Source organism: Salarias fasciatus, chromosome 5, assembly GCF_902148845.1.
Source record: "Salarias fasciatus chromosome 5, fSalaFa1.1, whole genome shotgun sequence".
Taxonomy (NCBI): Eukaryota; Metazoa; Chordata; class Actinopteri; order Blenniiformes; family Blenniidae; genus Salarias; species Salarias fasciatus.
Genome location: NC_043749.1, coordinates 15,567,808 through 15,587,436, shown reverse-complemented (window position 1 = coordinate 15,587,436; position 19,629 = coordinate 15,567,808). Strand labels below are relative to the sequence as shown.

General features: G+C 39.7%; 1 protein-coding gene across 3 annotated transcripts; it reads right to left on the bottom strand.

The window, feature by feature from the left end:
- Positions 1–1,608: 1,608 nt before the first annotated feature.
- Positions 1,609–19,165, bottom strand: fkbp5 (FKBP prolyl isomerase 5). 3 transcript variants are annotated; one of them, XM_030092843.1, is made up of 11 exons: positions 19,034–19,165; positions 11,556–11,689; positions 11,233–11,380; positions 9,645–9,787; positions 8,190–8,304; positions 7,941–8,097; positions 6,037–6,127; positions 5,794–5,877; positions 5,516–5,701; positions 5,198–5,437; positions 1,609–4,179 (listed from the first exon to the last, which is right to left on the bottom strand). In XM_030092843.1, exons 2-11 carry the CDS (start codon positions 11,667–11,669, stop codon positions 4,078–4,080), a joined length of 1,380 nt encoding a protein of 459 aa, XP_029948703.1. In that variant the 5' UTR covers positions 11,670–11,689; positions 19,034–19,165; the 3' UTR covers positions 1,609–4,077. The 3 variants fall into 3 exon arrangements, with proteins under 3 accessions (XP_029948703.1, XP_029948702.1, XP_029948704.1); XM_030092842.1 differs by lacking the exon at positions 19,034–19,165 and adding an exon at positions 16,988–17,216; XM_030092844.1 differs by lacking the exon at positions 19,034–19,165 and adding an exon at positions 16,988–17,214 and having other exon boundaries at positions 11,233–11,377.
- Positions 19,166–19,629: the final 464 nt, after the last annotated feature.

The following is a 19,629-nucleotide window of genomic DNA, read 5'->3' as shown; positions in this document are numbered from 1 at the left end:
CATTTCCACCTGCGCTGAAAACCCGCTCCGATGCAGCACTTGTGGCAGGGATGCTGGATGTCCGACGACTTGAAGCCAAAATGCTTCCAGATGACTGAAGTAGTCCTACCTTTCTTGTCAACTAAAGGCTCCTTTTCTGCCATGTTTGCAAACCGCTTCCTTCACGTGTTGCTGATAGAGCCCTTGCTGCGGCTGCGTGCACAAGGTGCATTCATGGTACTTTGGCAGCGTAGGAAATTACATACACGCCGCGCCGTGCGGCTAATTAATCGTTTTTCTCCGATTATAACATTTTTATGATCGTGAGTAACCAAAATCGAAATCAAGATTAAAATTCAATTAATCGTCCAGCCTTAGGCCTGACTGTAATTCTGTAATATGTTGAACTTTAACTTTTGGGTTGAATTACTGATATAATTTTATTGTAAATATTTACTTGTAAGTAAATAACCATCGGAAATCAGTTCAAAGCTGGAATTTAAGAGGTTAAACTGTAAATCGGTCAAATAAATAATTCAACCGTGAAACACTGTGAACAAGTAAATATAAAAGTATTAATAATGAACTTGACAAATGAGCTTGACAAAGAAAATGCACTTAAAAGTATGTACTGTCCATCTTTTAATGATGATATAAGTCTTTTAAGCACAATTTTCTTCCCATGTGCTGCACTCATCACCGCGTTTGTGTTTGTTGACTGAAAAGCAATCTGTCACTGTCTGGGAAAAGTGATCTATTGAATAATTGATATAAATATTTGAATAATAGAATAAAGAGGATTTTTCCCTCCACTTGCTTTCACTGCCCCCAAGCGGTCAACAGGAGAAAACACAGCGCGTGTTCAGTGCAATGTCACCAAACTGCTGTCACTCAGTAATCCATCAATCTATCTCCTATACAGCTTTATCTGTGTAACGAAACACAAACACAACACCCACTAACATTTGAGGACAGTTTTGAATCACCTATCAACTCGATATCAATGATAATTTTAGATTATAAGGTAAATAAGTCCATAAAGTAACGTGATTGAAAACCAAGTTAGGAAGCAGAAGAAAAAAGGTTTAAAAAGTGATCCTCTCAAAATTTTATTGAATCTTGGGTTGTACTTTTGCGTGGTCCTTCAAACAGTTCACAATGATGGAAACAAGTCTGTATGGGTGGATCGACAGAGAAAAGTCACAGAGATTCAAAATAAATGAGTAGATTAAAAACAAATTCATAACACCTTTAATAATAATAAGAGTAAACAGGATTAGACTAAGTAATCTGTTTAATTACTCTGAGCGTTTGGGTTTACAGTGCAGCAGAGAGGTTGAAAGTACACGTCCGGGAAGCAAACGGCTTCTAGCAGTCCTCATACAATAAGCCACGCGTCATTAGGGATGGAAAACAAAACCTTTCCCTCCTGTAGTCTAAGTCAAGACACTTTTAAAAGGATGTAATCATATTGGGGGAAAAAAAGGGACCTGCAAGTGATGTGTCCGTTTCAATGCAACGTTTGGACTTATTTAATGCTTTTAAAGTGCAAAAAAATATAATGTGTGTATATATATATATATATATATATATATATATATGAACATGAACCTAAGGTACCACTGTTTGTTTGGGTTTTATCTTTTTCAGTTTGAAAATACTTATTTTGCATAAATGCCAGTTTAAAACATCAATCTTTTTTTTTTTTCTCGACAGGGTAATGTTCCTCTGAATACACGTAAACACGTTTAATGATATATCACTTCATCATCTAATGAACCGATCTGATCAGCCATGCTGCAGATCAGCCGCTTGTCTCTTTGTTTTTCAAGTCATCAACACAATCAAGGCAGCGCCGACAGGCCTGTGAGTCTCTTACTCTCGGTTGTGTTTGACACTGGGGTAAAATAGTCTGGATATTTTTTTTAAATACACTTTATAATGTCTTAAAAAAAAAAGAAATAAAGAAAAGTACTTCATGCTCATTTTCACTGTACAAAAGGTTTGAATGTTTCGAGCCAGCAGTACTTGGAAACATGTAGCAACAAGCTGTTTAGAAACCTTGCTAACATACAACAATATATACTGTAGAGACATACACACGCAAACACACATTGTCTTTTTTTTTTTCGCTTTTGCTTTTTCTTACACAAAATATTTAAGACAGCTAAGGTTTTCATTCAGAACCAACCAATGTTTATAAAACATCTCAACATTATTGTCCAGATCACATCCGGACATTTTTATGAAAAGAAAACAGTGTTGGTTTGACAGTTACCAAAGTGCATCATATTTTTTTTCACTACAATAACATTCACACATTTATATAGAAAATAGTCTGAGTGTGAAATGCAGAGATGCCTGCTCCAGCTGGGGAAATATCTGCACAGAACTGGCTGATCACATTACCAGAGAGCTGAATGATGTGTGAAATCTGAAAGGATAAACTGTCGTTCAGGTTATTTAAACACAAATAAGAGGAGCAAAATTACTTCACGTCTTGATTTGTGCTGCATGCACTGACCGACACTGCTACAGGTGCATCTCAAAAACTCTCACATCATTGAAAACTTCACTGTCGTCGTTATTTCTACTGTCGCCACCTACGCAGACAACGTTTTGAGAATTTTGATTGTTGCAAAAACATCTCATCTTATGAAATGTTATATTTTTACATACTGTATTAATCTTTCTTAAATACAATCAATAAAAAAAATAAATAGAACAAACAAGGTTACATGTGTTTTACACTAATTTATGGGAAAACGCACCTTCCTTTTTCTTTTTCTTTTCTTTTTTTGAGATGCACCTGTATACTATGGAACAACATACAGTGAGCACAACACACGTCAGAGCATGAGATTCCACGGAGGCTGAGGTTGTATTATTGTAGTTCTTGCAGCTGCCACTGGGTTTAAACTGTAATCTGTCCACAGAATTCATCTCTCAGCGTCTAAACAATCATTTTCTTGATCAACTCCAACACCAGGCTGGCTTCTTGTAAAATAAACTGCGTTCTGTCTGATGGATTAAAAGCAAAAAGAAAAAAACATTTCAGCATGCATGTATTCAGGAATAAATTATTTTAGTGCATGACCCTGATGTGACCACTCTCATAACACAATGGGTGTTCTTTGACTAAAAGAACGGCAAAGCGTTTAAACTGTGTTCCTGGAGAAAACCTGTCCGCAGCACAGTCTGAGGTTCTGATTATTTTTAAGGAAGCAGCTACATTTATATGATTCGTCTCCTCTCAGTTTAGTCGGGCAACAATAAGATAAGCTATAAAAGGAGCTACAGTCTCAGAACAGGTTCATGTTTTGTCCAGTTCAATAACTGAAGTTTGTGCTTTTTTTTTTTTTTTTACACTTCCCTTCTGATTTCTGGCAGCTAATGTCTGTAATTTCGGACACGTTAGGAGCTATTTCTATTTTAGTCGAACTCTATTTGAAAGTAGTCACATGAAACTGCTACTTCAGGTTAAAGACACATGAAGAATTGATTGTTTTCTTTTCTTTTTTTTTTTTTTTAGTTTGTTTAAAGTACAACAAACTGAGCCGACAGGACTTCTTACACCTTTTTCCAAAGTACATATTGCACATTTAAAAATGATCAAAAGTTTCAAGTCTGAATCCCAAACACTTGGTGTGATGCAGGAATACAGCTGCCTCCAACAGGCTTAATACCAAATACAAATCAGAGGTCTGAAAACCAGCGACTGAGGTTTGGGTGTCAGAAACCCGCTGTAGAGGCACATCGCAACTCTACACAGTATATTAACATACATACATACATACATACATACATATATGTATATATAAATATATATATGTATGTTTGTCACTCCAGAGGGAGGTACTGCACATCCTGACAGTTCAACAGTCCATGTGTGACGGGGAAATGCCGCTTGTCTTGCAGCAGACATCCCTGCTTCTCTCAGTCTGATATGCAGGAATGGTCGCGCTTCGTTTTGGGATCAAGAAGTTTTGGATCAGAGGTTTTCATTCACAACTCCGTTGCTGCCTCGTCTCCCGGGACTCCAAAAGCAAAGAAAGGCTTTTTTTTTTTCTCCCGTCTTTCTTTTTTCAGATGTCACTGTTAAGACAGACATTCCTGACTCCTCCTCCTGCGCTTTAAGCCCACTTCACCGTTCATGCTGCTCCTCAAGCAGTCGTTTCGCCTCCTCTTTGTTTTCCCAGTCTGTCGAGAAAGATAGAGTCTCACATGAAATACAAATGACTTCACAAATCTGAATCAAACTGTTTCATACAAAAGAACTAAATTACAAAACTAAGTAAGTGTAAATAGTTCATGAATCTGGGCCATGAAATAATAATACAGGATTAGAAAATGTCTTTATATTAGTGTCTGTAAACAAGGAAAGAAACAGGTGAGAAAATCAATTTGACCACTAGAGGGCAGTACGCTACTAATAAACTACATGGACGATAAAGCAGAACAGTTTCTTATAATGTATGAACTCAGATGGAAATCAAGTAAATCAAATACTTAAAACTAACGGTCCCCAAATCATTTCAGGGGGTGTTATTAAAATGACTCGTTAATTCTTATCACCAGTCTCAAAGCTGTCTGATCACTTGTTGAGTGAAGGGTTAATTTCTTCATGATTTCTATGCTCATTACGGCTGTGCTGCTCATGTATGAATTATGTCCTAACATATAATACAAGTACAACTGATGCTATTAAATCATGTAGTGTGTGCAGAAAAAGTCATATTATAGAGGCATGTGTCACACAAAGACACACAAGTATCCACAATATATTGATAATGGAGTATTTTTACATTAAAAACAAGTCTTGATTATTGGTTAAAGATAAGGAAGGGTGAGTGTTTATGATTAATTAAGTCGTAATTCTGAATAAGGAATAAGAAAATGCATCAAAAGTTATGGAGATACAACTGTGTGATTTATTGTCTATTTATGGAGTTTTGTACAAGAGAAGAAATAGTGTGTTGTGTGGTGACAAGTGAATGTTCGCACATTAGGGGAGGCCTTATTTCATACCGTTTGTAATTAATGAAGTTTAATCTAAATTACTCATTGAAAAGAGTAAAATCCCACACTTTCTCTCTCTCTCTCTCACACACACACACACACACACACACACACACACACACACACACACACACACACACACACTCTGAGTTGGCTGAGTGTTAGTATACATGTAGCCAAGAATAGCCAGTTCACACACCTTGGCGTCCCGCTCGGCAAATTTCTGAAACATGTTGGCGTAGATCTTTTTGTCCTGCTCATGATGTTCCTTAATCTTGCTCTGGCAGATGGAAATCTGAGCGCGGGCTGCTCGGTTCGAGGGGTTGACCTGCAGCACTTGTTGAAAGTCCGCCATGGCCAGGCTGAACTCGTTGCAGGTCAGCCGCGCTTCTCCTCGGCGGTACAGAGCCTTCTCGTTGCTCTCATCCAGCTCAATTACCTGAAAGACAAACAAAAATAGCAGCTCGGCTCAAGACTCGGTGGAGCAGCACACAATCCTCGGGGTCACGCTGCTCACCTTATTGCAGTTGTCCACAGCTTGTGAGAACTCTTTGATCCGCAGAAAACACAGTGCTAAATTGAGGTGAGCTGTTAAAACGTAGTCCTGTATCCTCTTCTGCTGCTCGATGCCGGAGCCGCACTCCATCTCCAGCCAGGAAATGATGCGCTGGTACTGGATGACTGCCTGGTGGTACCGCCCAGACTACAACAGGAGTGCATGAACAACTCATTCATAACACGGTCAACTAAAACAGGATCATTTCTTAACATAAAAGCTCAGCAGAAAGAACAAACCTTAAAATACTGATTCCCTTTATTCTTCACTCCATCAACCAAATCCAGCTTTTCACTCAAGTCCATTTCCCAGGTTTCTTTAGCCTGTAAGACACAGTCATCACAAATGCTTATCCACAAATATAAAAAAAATACTGTATGAGAAATGAATATAGATCAATTTAAATTTAATCTAAAAGGAAAAATCTCCATATCTAAGGAAAAAAAAAGATTAAACTGCTAAAAGAAGAAAGTGCTGCTCACCTTGCGGAAATCTTTCAAAGTGACTTCATAAATAATATCTTTGTCTGGTCCAATTTTGTACTCTGGTTTACCTTCGCTTCCAAAGCCATACCTTTAAACAAACAAAAAAACAACAACAAAAACTTGTAATAATGCTGACAAATTAATTAATTCAAGAATCAGACCTCATGTGGGATAAGATGCCATTTCTACATTAGACGCCATTCAAGCATGTATGCTGCTTTAATGTGACAGGTTACAACCAGAACATCTCAATGAAGAACATTTTGATTTTCTTTATTTTGTCAGAACTGATGATTCATTCCTAAAAGACATACTGAACCAGGAATTATGTTTGAAATCACGACACTTTGCAGTGTAGCCCGTCCACCGTGTCTGTCTTCTGTTGGAGGATCTAGTGAAATAAAATTAAAGTGACGGTGTTGCGTCATTGCCTCTCATTCATATTACTGAAAAACAAAGGCAATGTATTTGCAGGAATTTCGCTCAGTCTATGAAAAGAAGAAAAACATTTGCAGGAATACGGAGCTCTGAATCTGCACGTCGGCGCGTACATCTTGAGGTCAATCTGCGTGTTTTTCTTGTTCCAGTTGTTTTCTCTGTCTCCATGTCTTTATTGGCTCCTGACAGGTTCGCTCCTGCGCTAAGTAGCTGCTCACTGGCACGAGCTCCCAGTATGAACTGTTGGTGTACTATGAATTCCTAGTATTTATCACTAGCACTTTGTTTTTCTTGTGCCTGAGGGGAGGATGGGGAGGGCTGGTGTGGGCTGGGTTAACGCAATGATATTATGTGGTTTGGGCAGAACACTGTGTTCTGTTTGTTTTTACAAGCCCGCTGAATGACTGTCTGTTTTCTCATGTTTACATTATTTTAATCTAGGGAATGATATAATACAGTCTGTACCCTGCTGCATGTGCTCTGTTTATTATTCCCATTCCCTTTTTGTGTTTGTTTGTGGGTGCAGTTTTTGTGCACAAATAGACAACTGGATCAGGTTACAGAAGGATGAGGATCTAGATCTGTTTTTTCACTGACGAAGATTTACACCATAAGCAAGAAATGAGATACGTAGTTATTTTTTACACTGCAGCCTGTGCTGAAGATGCAATTTATGCATGTTCTATTTAGTTCCTTATTTGAATAACAAATATGAAACATTTAAATCATGGCACTGACTTCAGATACAAGCGTTGGGTGTGTAGGTTTTTCACTAATACAGTGCAAAGCATCATCAAATTGTACCAAAATGTAAGACCAGGACCACAAGGAGAATGCTGTCAGTCATTGTTTGGTTGAACACACCTGCAGTAAATTCAATTCAGCTATTATGCTACCATGCCAGTTGCAGGGAGTTCATGCAGCGGCCGCATAGAAAGGCCCAGAATGAAAGTGGCGGCGAGCCAAGCACACTGACCGCCACGTCACCACACGGCACTATGCACACAAATTCCTGCTTGTTGTGCACAGTTGCAGGAACAAAAAAAACAGAATCACATGGTTTCAGATACAAATGTATACTGCTAAAAAAAAAAAAAAAAACCCATTTGTACACATCCTCATCCAAAACATTTAAGACATAGGAAAACCTCGAGAGCCTCCCGGCCACACAGCGGACATTTAAACCTACAGCATACAGTCGCCCAGTCAGATCGTCTGACCGCTTCACCACGAGCACACAACCACCTGTATCCATAACACACCTGGCAAACAACCGGAAGTTTTTACTGAATGAATCCTGCATGACGTCTGAAGACAGCCAAAGAGCCCCGGGGGGGGGGGGACACGGCGTGCCGCTACATGTGAGTCCAGCCGACACAGTTACCACGTCCTGACTGGTTCAATAGAAAGTTCCCACATGGAGCAAACAAGGTGTCACATTTCAACATTTGTTTGGTTCTTACTTTGGTTTTAAGTAAAGCAAGCAGCATTCTCCTTTCTGCATCTTGTCCATGGCTCGGTCCACTCCCAGAGGAATGCCTTTATCCTCGGCCTCGCCGACAGTAAAGCTGACGTCCCGGCAGTCGAACAGTCGGCCGCCGCAGCTCCCCTCCAGGTGCACTGCAACACAGGAAACGCAGCTTAGCCTCCCGATCCTGTCATCGACTGAGCCACACAATGTCACTCAACACGTAAACACATCGCTTTCTTACCGTCAACACTCGCTCCGTCGTTTGGATTCGTGTAACCTTCTCCCTTGACCTTGATTCTTCGCACAATGCCGCCGTCTTCTGTCAGTATCTCTCCTTCAAAGCTGAGCAGCTCCATCTGTTTTGTTGAAGACATTTCATTTAATCGTCAGTTTCAAAGTCTTATCTGGAAAACAGCAAAATGCTGTAGCTGCTTGATTCCACTATCAGAGGTGAGATAAGGTGTAGGAGAATAAAAGCAAATGCATAAAAATAAGAAAGCGTCTCACCATAAGGGAATTAATGTTAATTTTGGGGGGAAATATAATGTTGAAACCAGAAGCATAAACATCTCTACAGTACAGAAAATCCCATGGATTAACTGTCTGAAAACAAAATGCACAATTTGGCTATCAGATGATGGAGATTTAGTCTTTATATATTTTGTACGAAACGTATGAATGACTGAAAACTCAGTCCACCTGATAAGCAGCTTATCATAATCTCTACCTTTTCCAAATTTCCACATTCATTTAAAATCAAACTATTTGAGTTTAAACAAAAGGTCAGACTCTTGCTGATGTAAGTTTTTTACCATAGAAACTGAATGGGTGTTGTTTAGACCCCTCCTGTTTGTAGAGTCCATGTGAATGTATAGTGAAAGTAATAATATTTTATGGGAGCGGTGTAGAAAGCCAGGAAGTCCATTGTAAAGGGGGGAAAGCCCGTATCAGGTGTCAAGTTTATGTGGAGGATGTGACCGAGACCAGGGCTTCCCCCCAAGAGGCTAGTTTTACATTCCCATGTGAAACGAAAAGTAAACACATCTCCAGCCTCTTTTATGTTATACGCACGACTAAAGCCAAGTAAAGCACGGAGCCTCTCAACCGCACAGGCTGTAATTTGATGTCAGCGGAAACAACAAACTTTATTTTCATCTTTAATTATAAAATTTAACAAACGCAACATTTTTTTGCGTTACAGATGTCAATTGGAGTTATGTAATATTTTCAACCCAGTGCATTTTTTTTAAGTTGTGATCTTGTCTGTGCTCCTAATTTTAATAAAAAAACATCTTGTGGTGGCCAAAAAAACACTTGAATTAGAATGAGCCACTTCACTTCAAACTCAGTTGATCCATTGCTGCCAATTATACATCGAGAAGCATTAAATGAAGATGAAAAATGTCATTAGAAATCATTTTACAAACAAATTTTGTTTATGACGGGAACACTCTGAGGTAATGAGTTATCATAAACCCTGAGTGACTGTTATAATTTATAATAACATTACGAACAGTGGTGCTGGAAAACGGACTGACAGCTGGACGGGCGTCAACTGTTTGAGTAAGGAGGGATTAAAATTTATGACCACAGATCTCCGTCTGCGGAGACACGAGGCAGACTCCTACATTACCGGGGTGTGCGTTGCGGGATTTAACGTTAAGCACAAATGTCAGCACCGACGCTGTGCACTTACCTCAAATACTACTAATGAGCTGGGAGGAATTTTGTCAGGGTTGCCGGCGGAGCCATATGCGTATTCTGGTTTGCACAGAAACGTGCAAATCTCGCCCCGCTGCATTGACATTACACCAACGTCCCAGGCCTTCAGAACTTGTCCTGTGCATTCAAAAAAAAGATTTATAACATTGGTTGAAATGTAAATACTATATTTATGGGGGATTTGTTAAAGCAATAGTTGAGCATTTTGGAAAATCTGTCACTTTTCAACAGATTTACTGCAGATCATGAGGATCGGATCAAAATTTTTCATAGCTTTTACAAAAGCAATAACTTATATCGCTTCTGCTAAATCTTTTTGAAACATTTCCATATGTATGTAACCTAAAATCACTGAAATAACATTAATACACTCAAACTATTATTTATCCTTTTACATCCAAACAAAGAGGAGGAGACACACTGACTGAATGGAATCGACCCAGGACTGAATCATTTGATTTCTAATCAGCTGTTTGGGTTCATCTTAAGATTTCACTGTTGTCACCTTCCACTAAAATACTGAAGATGGGTCATAATGTGTCAGCATTCCTCAAATAGTCAACAATCTGTTCAAGAAACCCCAATTTATTGTCCCAGTGCAATCACTTTTGAAGGCTTGTCTTATCAGAGGGTTTCTGTTTGCAGTAATCTGTTTTTCTGTTTTCTCTGAACTGTGATGTTAATTTTGTTCAATATTACTTTAACAGCTTTTTGTATGATTTATGATTTTTTTGTAATACTTAAGAATTACAGGTTTTGTTCGAACCATTGTTTATATTTTTTATACATACTATCTTAAGCATGTTTTTTGTTAGTTCACTGTATTAAAACTTTAACCCCATCCTGTCTTTTTACTCCTATTGACCAACGAGCGGTCCATGAGCCATGTGGAGCTAATCGACATTGTATGATCCCTGGGCTAATTTCACAAAATAAAGGAGTTTTTGGTTACACAAGTTACACAAGACAAAAGTCATTTAATGCATATTTGAACCGCAAATTACTGGATGACTAACTTAATTACAAGATAGAAATATTCAAACCCATGCAATAATTCCCCCCCAGTTTCCCTGAAATATGCTTTTCTCTCTTTTGTTCACTTTTTCTTTCTCTTTTTCTCATAATTCTTTTTTAAGATGAACTTGGTCAGAATTTAGCCCACTGGTGCTGAGTGTTCATGTTTTGCAGACCGCACAGCCACCAAACTTTGGAATTTTGTGAACCCATTTTTCAAAGCAGTTAAAACAACAAACTTTATTACTGTTTATACCAAGACAACCTCAGATAAACATGCACTGTTACTGAACATCTGGCAAACAGATCAATTCTATCTCCTCCATCCTTCAGATGTTCCCCTTCGGGGGTCGTCGCCCCAGATCACCAGCGCCTGTTTCACTCCATCCTCTGCTCCATCCTCACCATCTATCTACATCATCTTCATCTTCTCCTCAAGCCACAAGCTGATCTGGTCTGATCACCATATTTGTTTGCTAATAATTATTTCCAAAATGTTGAGAACAATAAAACTTTATTTACAGTCACAGGATAAAGTTTAAACATACCTTTGCCCACATTGAAGCAAAAGGGTTCTTTGCGATCTCGGCTGCAGTCGAATTTCTTCCCGTTGACAAGTTTCCCAGTGTAGTGGACCATTACTCTGTCCCCAATCATCGGCCGTTCTCCCTCTATCCCCGCACGCTTCACAACCTGCTGGCCGACAGACAGCTTTACAACTCTGCACGGAAACCTCACAGGATTTGCCAAAAACAATCAAGCTGTAAGATCCAAAGAGGAAGAGGCCAAAGGTCAGGATGTGCCACACGCTGGTTGTAAGTTGAGCCTGAATAATAACACAATAAAAACCTCTTGCTGTGACAATAAATACCTTGATAACTCCTTGGTCCTTATTGGGTGTTACATCAACGCCTTTTGCAGCAAGCACAGCAGCGGCCGGTTGGCCATCCAGCGACAAGTCCTGATCGGTGGTCATTTTTTGCATGTGCGCATCACACACTCACACTGCAGACGACAGAAACACACAGGCCGAAACATCAGTGATCCGAGCATGGTTAATTAGACGCCCTCGTGTCTCGTGCTTCCATTCCAGGAATTCGAAACAAGAAAAAAAAGACAAAACCACAAACCACAGTTTGAACTTGTCGGGCAGGATTTTAATGGACAAAAATATCAGTGAGATCTTCATAATCCTCCCAGTGTATCTGACTTTTTGCCCCTTTATTATATAACTTGCAGCTATTTAAGGACACATCTTCTCAATCTCCACCCCACACTAGAAACACATCGTGTTTGCAGTTTTGAAGGGAAAAAAAAAAATACATGAGCATTGAAGCCAGCTGTTTGAGGAACACAAGTGTACCACACCTTGTATAATCCCCACAAAGATGAAGTAATTCCAGCTATAAATCTGAGATAAAAGCAGCTGCTTTGCTGCTTACTTCTCGGTCACACGGTAGAAGCTGTATTACATTCAAGTCTGTGTCTTTATGGATATTCGTGCTCTTTTAAACAGTCTATAAATGGCATCAGGATTTCTTTATGGACGGAGTGTAGCTCTGCAGAACCGTGTTCAGTCATTTTCTGATGAGCATGACAGCATTAGTCAAGTCTTCTCTCTGAAAGCCTCGTGCGCGCGGGGAAAGCGTGGGCTCTCACACACTCACACACTGATAATGCAGCACCATCACAAATATAGAGACATTATCTGCCTCTGTGCTTGTGATGAGACAGGTGGAAATCTTTAATTTGATCAGACCTGACGCACTAATTCAACATCTCATCGGAGCATGAGGCTGTCGGGTGATGCCGTGATATTGCTCAATGCTTGTTTTCTCCGGGTCTCTCACACTGCAGCAGCACAGTCAAACAGGCTATGCACCAAATCAGGCTTTACTTTAATTCATGTGACTGTGTTAGCCAAATAAAATAAACCGTGCAGTCCTCCGCCTGCCTCACTTGGCCATGAAATCCAGATAAGTCACCATCACTTCCCAGAATGTTCTTCACTCAATAGTGCCGGTTATTAATCCAAACAGAGTGCATCATTGAACTATCGAGCTTCCACATTACAGCAAAATCGAATAGGTCAAACAAAAACGTCTCAGATTTACCAATATGTTATTTCACGAAACAACTTTTAGTTCTGGAAACATTTTGTTATATTTTGTGAAAAGGAATTATTTGGAATGTTGTGAGGAAAAGGTCTATATGAAGTGTGTGTTGCACATGTGCATAAGAGGCATATCTCTCTTGCACACACACACACACACACACACACACACACACACACACACACACACACACACACACACACACATATAAATATCAGGTGTCTTTTTTTTCCTTAAGTAAATTAAGCTTCCATTTTCATGAAAACTAAAATCGAGAGTTAAATGTGATCAAACCTCACTTGACTAAACAGCAGGGAGCTTGTGCGCACGCTCGCCTTCTTTGTACCGGTTTTCATTTGATGATATCCCATTAGAGAGCACATGAGGCGGCGTGTGCGGTCATGCTACTGTATCACTAAATGAGCTGCTCGCTGGTGGCGGATCGTGGAATGAGTTTGGTGTCAGTCTGCACTCACTCGCTTTGTGTCCACTTACAAAACATTGCCCTCGTGTTCAGGCTGAAGCTGCTTTTATATATCAGTATTGGCATAAGTGTAAAGCCTTGGAAATCATTTCTAAATAACAGGTACTGACCTGACACCCACATAAAAATTAGTGGGCAATTTAAAAGGATTTACTATACAGTTTTCTTTGAAAATATAAAATTTATATGGGATGAAAATATATAAAATCATCATTTGATACATATATATTAAACTCTTGATTTCAGATGACAGGCAGCAGCTTCTGCTTCTGCTCATTCTGACCTTGATGGAGCGACTACACAGACTCTAAAAGTACTTCGATTGTTCAAAAACAAAATGAGGAGCCCTGTATCCCTGTTGAAGAGATGAACATTTTCGGATATTTGATAATGATCTTGTTTAATCTAATAGCAACTTCTGAAGTTTAAACTGAATTGTACACCTTTTCCAATAAAAGGTGTCATTATAAAGTCTCACATGCAAACCAGCACCAATGCTACGGTATTTATAAACCTATCTTTATTTTTCACATAAAGAGGTCGAAGGTCGCCTGAATTGTTTTATAATAGTGTAACAGCAACACAATAAAGGTTCAGATCTGATACGAGAACAAAGGATTGCTAAGTAGGATTCGCTCTTTGTGATTAAACCATTTCAAGGAAACATTTCAGTCCTAAAGCGTTTACTATCCAGCCTGACAGAGGCTGATAGATTTATAGACCGATAGAAGTTTGCTGCCAATGTTTCACGCCTCCGTGCGGCAAAAAGAATTTCAACAGCAGTTTTGCCAGAGCAATAAAACCGTAATGACATGTTGGTGCTACAGGAGCTAAATGAAGCCTCTTTCATCACAGACACAATCATTGTCTGCACACTGCCGCTCCGACACACACAACTCCCAGTGTGCTCCGGCGCAATAAACTTGACTTTGTCTGGAGACAATGAAAAAGCTACTTAGCTTTGTTAAGCATGTTGGCAAACACCGTTTTGTGATTACTATCACATGCAACAGCTGAGACGTTAACACATGCTCGGATATAGCTTCGGATCGCAGCTGTTCTGGATGTGGGACGTTTGCACTTTTGGCCTGACGTAAAGTTGTGCAAATGCATCTGACATGCGACTCAGAACCAGCAAGTCCTTCTGAGCCACAGATTCTCTGACAACAGCAAAAGATTTCCTGAAAAATTGAAATTATTTTTGGAATGGTAACTTTTTAGACTGAAATGGGTTCGTCACGAGGATGGTGAGATGCACTTTTATGTTGAAACTAGACCAGAAATGTATGACTTACAAACATGTAAAACTGGAGAAAATATGCCATTTTCATAATTTATTAATTCAAATAAATAAATGGGAAGTAATAAACACGTCACCTTAAAACTTCAAATGATTGAATCCTAAATTGCTAACCATATGCTTGTGACCCTGTTTGGTAAAGAGCTATATAAAGTGTACATTTTGGGTGTTCACAAGGAGACGCAGATAAATATAGATTAGAAGTTATTTCTCACTTTCATGGGTAATTATGGAACCACGTCACATTTAAGGACCTTCGTAGTCGAGGCATAGATGTTTAAGTAGCCTTTAGCTTTGCTGTTGCTTCTCTAGGAGCAATGTAATTCGTAGAGTTAAATAAAACTATAACCATATTTATTGTCCAGTTGAAAGAAGATGACAGTGTTTTTTGGCCAATTAATATTTCCACAGAGAAGCTGTAAACTTTGCTCATAGGCATCTTGTTGCAGAGGAGAACAGCGGCGCTCAGTCACCGCAGCGTTTTTCTGGATTTTTCCGTCGGTTGTCCGGTCCGACGTTCAGGATGTCCCAGATGCTGTGAATGACTATGTGCAAACAGAACGACGCGCTGCTGAGGCGACTAGATTTTCAAAGAGCCTTTGAATAGAAACATTAAGGCCAGCGCACCTGGTCCCGAGTGGTGTCGAAACGAAACACATCCAGAGCTCCGAGCTTTCGTCAAAAGATCTACCAACGAAATCGGTCTAATTAAGATGTTCCGACTGGAAGCTATAACGTGATACACATGCGTCAATCCCCAACTTGAAACCACCAACATCCGTCTTAATGGCAACTGCTCAATTTGTTTCATCTGTGTCACCCTCAGCGGTCAGGCGTTCGTACTCTCAACTCACAAGAAAATGAACGCAACGTCCATCCTCCAGCAGCAACACCTTGGAGTGTCTCGTGCCTTATGTTTTCGACTCATACGTGTCTGTATGCATATATGTGAACACAATGTTCTTTCTATTCAAAGATCCCTGCAGGCAAAGCCTGACAGTGTTAACCCATCTGAGACCCCCTCACGTACAGCCCAGTGGACGAAAACAGCCTGGCTTCAATTAGGAAAAACTGATCCCACTAAATGCATTAACATACCGTTCAAATCTGGTTAAAAAGCAAGCAGGAATCAGAAATCATTTCAAATAAACATTTCAAATATTTTCCTGTTATTTGAAATATAGTGTAAATACTTCTTCTTTTTTTTAACTGCAAACAGTTGCAATACAGATAAGATGGAATGTATGATTCATGTACTTAAACTCTGATACCCTGCAGAGGAATGCAAGAACAGAACACAATGAGGCAAAGACCACATCTAGACGCACACGGTGTATCTGTACATTCTGTCTCACATCCGTGCTCGGCTGCTGATTCATACGAGAACACGAGTACACACTGTGCATGGACAGCGTATAGGCGAACATCCTTAAGTGGAGCATTGTCTAACGTGCTCAAGTCTTTTTTTAAATTGACAGCATCGTCACAGCGTGTCCGGATGATGCAGGAAAAGCCTGTAAAGTTGATGTACAACAGGCTTTGGGAATTTTGTGACAGTGGAAAAGGCATAGGCCAAGCAGATGCTGTAAAATGGTGTTTTCAAACCCTTGACTTTGACTTTGAGACGCCTGTTTTCTTAGACGAAAGACATCCTCAAAGATCTGGGTCACCTTTAAAATACATATCTGTCTGTGGCTTTGTACGAAGAAAATCATTTATCTTTCTTCATGCCAAATATGTCCCCTGGGGAAGTCTTGTTCTTTTCTGGGACTTTGTCCGGACCTGTGTTCCTGCCAAATGGCCACCTATGCCTCTTTTCAACCCCTCATCTAAATTTTAACAGACTTGAGGAAGACACCTATTTATTCCAAGAGTTGGAGGCTGGAATCAACTATCCTGACGTATGACTTACAAAATGAACACACACACATACACACACACACACACACACTGTCTCACACACACACAAGTACACAGTGAACCAGAGTAGATGCTGTAATTCTCAGAAACACTTCAGCCTGTAATTTGTGAAGATACACCTAAGCCAGCGGGGATTTTGGATTTTAACTGATGTCCTCATCCACCTCCACTGGGACCCACAGTCAAGTGCCTCTCTCATAAACACACTCACTCATACACACACAGTCTTATTAGCCCATATTTTCTAAGAGAAAAGTGGAATACTGGTGTAACCTGAAATGTCCCCCCTACTGTCGCATTTTGTATCACTTGTCCTTTTTTTTATTCTCAGTTATCGTTCTTGTATCATCGAGTGATGAGGCAGGCTCTACACAAAAGGTGCACCTTCACCGTGTATAACAAGTGTCCATTTAAGTCATCCAGCAGGAAGCAAGATTCTACACTTTTATAAATGACACATTAAATAGAAAACAAGGAACACTTACACTGCTTTGAGATCCCTTTATGCAAACTCTCTTTTTTTTCTGCGGTGTAAATGAGTGAAAAAGAAAAAAAAAACCGGGTGGACTGTTAACGCTGTGCTCCGGTGAAGCCCGTCCTCCTCATCTCACATCCAGGGTACTAAATGTTCTGCCCATGTGATTAGTAGGTAGCGCTCTTTTTGTCTTCCTCCCCTCCTCTTTTATCCCCCCCTCCGTCTCTAGTGACGGTAAACGTGCTGGTGTAGTAACCACATGGAGCACGGGCTTGGAAATGACACGGGGAGAGATAGAGAGACGGAGACGGAAAAAACACACACACACACACACACACACAGGGGAGGAGAGAGAGAGAGAGAGAGAGAGAGAGAGAGAGAGAGAGAGAGAGAGAGAGAGAGAGAGAGAGAGAGAGAGAGAGAGAGAGAGAGAGAGAGAGAGAGAGAGAGAGTAGAGTTGTGGGAGGGCGTTTAGTGTAAAATTAAGGGCAGGTCTTGGAAAGCAGCCACAAAGTAACACAATGTTCCGGCTGTACTGTAGCTGTGCCGCTGCCGCTGCTGATGAGAACACTGTGTTCCAATAGACACCCTGACCTGTAACCCGTTCCGTGCCGAGCCGGGCCGGGAACAGCCTGTACCGCAGCAGGCTGTCCTCCCGCTCAGCTGACAACACATATCATCAACACGGCGCGCGCGCGCACACACACTCAACTCTCTCACACACACACGCTCGGGGATGTGTAAGCACCGACATAAAAAGCATACCTCGCTGCCCGATAAGACGCACGGTGAGACGGATTACTGTTTCTGTAAGGGACGGTAAAAAACTGCGCCTTTTATCTTTCGGACAGGCTGTTTTTTTTATGGTTCCAGAACACGCGCTGCTGTAACTTGTGCCGCGGTTTGGCTCTGGACAGCGGTGTTTATTACTTTTATTAGTGCCTCGAGGAAATGTAACTTTGTTGTGATTGAGACAGATCATCTGTCATCGTTTCCCAGAAGAGACAATGTATGTTGTTTTTTTTTTTCGGTTTTGTTTTTTTTTTCTCTGCGACGATAGAAATCATTGCATGTTGCAAAAACAACTCATGTGATTTAGTTATCTTTTTAATTTTTTTCTTTTATGTAATTTTGTTGAATTATGTTGACAGCAGCAAAGATTAATTGTAAAAGTCAACAACAACTTATGAAAATGTGTGCTTTATAAACTCTATTTCAAGCTTCGGTCATACATTAAATTTCGCAGTTAATTAACTGCCTACTTTGTTTCTTTTAAAAAACAGATAAATACTGAAGCTGACTACTTAAAGCTGAAAACCTGCCTCTTGTAAACTTGGGAGTTTAATGCATCGTGGTTTATTATCTCCAAATCCTAATCTGCCAAGACAACACAGCTGTTTGGAATTTGTAGGAAATATATTCTATATGAAAGGTATGATAAAATCTCCTGGATGGAGTTCATTTTAGAGGGCCAAAAGTAGAGCAGACATAACAGTATTAAATAAGGAATAACTAATACATTTGGCCCAAGTGGTTCATCACTATTCATTGCTTCACAAATTAATTACTAACCTGTTAAGAAAATAGCAGTAATATTGCACTGTAAAACATCCAATTAATTCTGAATTTATTAAAGATTTATGCAAACACAAGCTTTAATATAAAAACTGTTATTTTCTCAACCCTTTGATTAGAATCAGTTGTAACAATATCAATTTGCACTGAAGAGGGCTCCATGTAAATACTGAGAGTACACAGTGTGCACGCCTTATCAAAGTTTAGGAAGTTTCATCAGAGAGAGTAAAGTAATGAACCTTGTCCGGCTGCTGTTATCTATCATTACCTAATGCATGCAGTATAAACACATCATTGAGTTTCTGGTCAGCCAGCAATAAACTGGTTAATAACATACCTATGCTAAGAAAAATAATGATATACGTATCAAAATGGCAGTTTCAGTATGTCTGTTTAACTGTTGTCCAATTACAACAGCAAACTGTTGATGCCATTTGATGTATCTTTTAAATGAGTGGAAAATGACATTATCAGTACTCACTGTGAAAGTGAAGATCGTCTTGGAGGAGAAAAGTGAGTTTAGATCTGAACTGTAAGAAGCCTTGTTTTGCAAGTCAAATGACGCACAAATAAGCTTACAGTCATCAGGAAACTGCAATACAGTAAAATACCCATCCTGTCCTGAGAAGCAAAACCAGTACAGCACACACACACACACACACACACACACACACAAACACAGCTTCATAAAGTTGAAGTGAGAGTGACACATGGAGCAGAGTACTTTTTCTTTCGCTGCTCTTCATTTATGTAACTACCGCCATGTGGTTTTAGCCAATATCTTATAAACACTTTAGTTACAGGTAATCTTAGATGTATTTTAATCACATTATACCCATTGATCATACTAAAATTCACTGAAGTATAAGTTTCTTTCAACACTCTTGATTTATTTTGGAAAGCCTGTAAAAAGTCAGGTCTGTGTCTCAGCATGAAAAAAAAAACAATCCATCTTGCTTTCAACAAGCTCTGTTATTATGACACTCACATACTTATTTTTGTCAGCGATGTACTTAAATGAAGAGCATTTTCTTGACAATGGCCCGCTGAGATGCTGTGTTTAAAAATAGCCCACAA

What these genes read in the sequence shown, in the direction of transcription:
- fkbp5 (XM_030092843.1), bottom strand. Translation starts at nt 11,669, where the DNA reads ATGCAAAAAATGACCACCGATCAGGACTTGTCGCTGGATGGCCAACCG. An exon ending in GCTCATTAGTAGTATTTGAG is followed by an intron (nt 8,305 to 9,644) that starts GTAAGTGCACAG and finishes TCAACAAAACAG; the next exon opens with ATGGAGCTGCTCAGCTTTGA. An exon ending in CGACGGAGCGAGTGTTGACG is followed by an intron (nt 8,098 to 8,189) that starts GTAAGAAAGCGA and finishes CCTGTGTTGCAG; the next exon opens with TGCACCTGGAGGGGAGCTGC.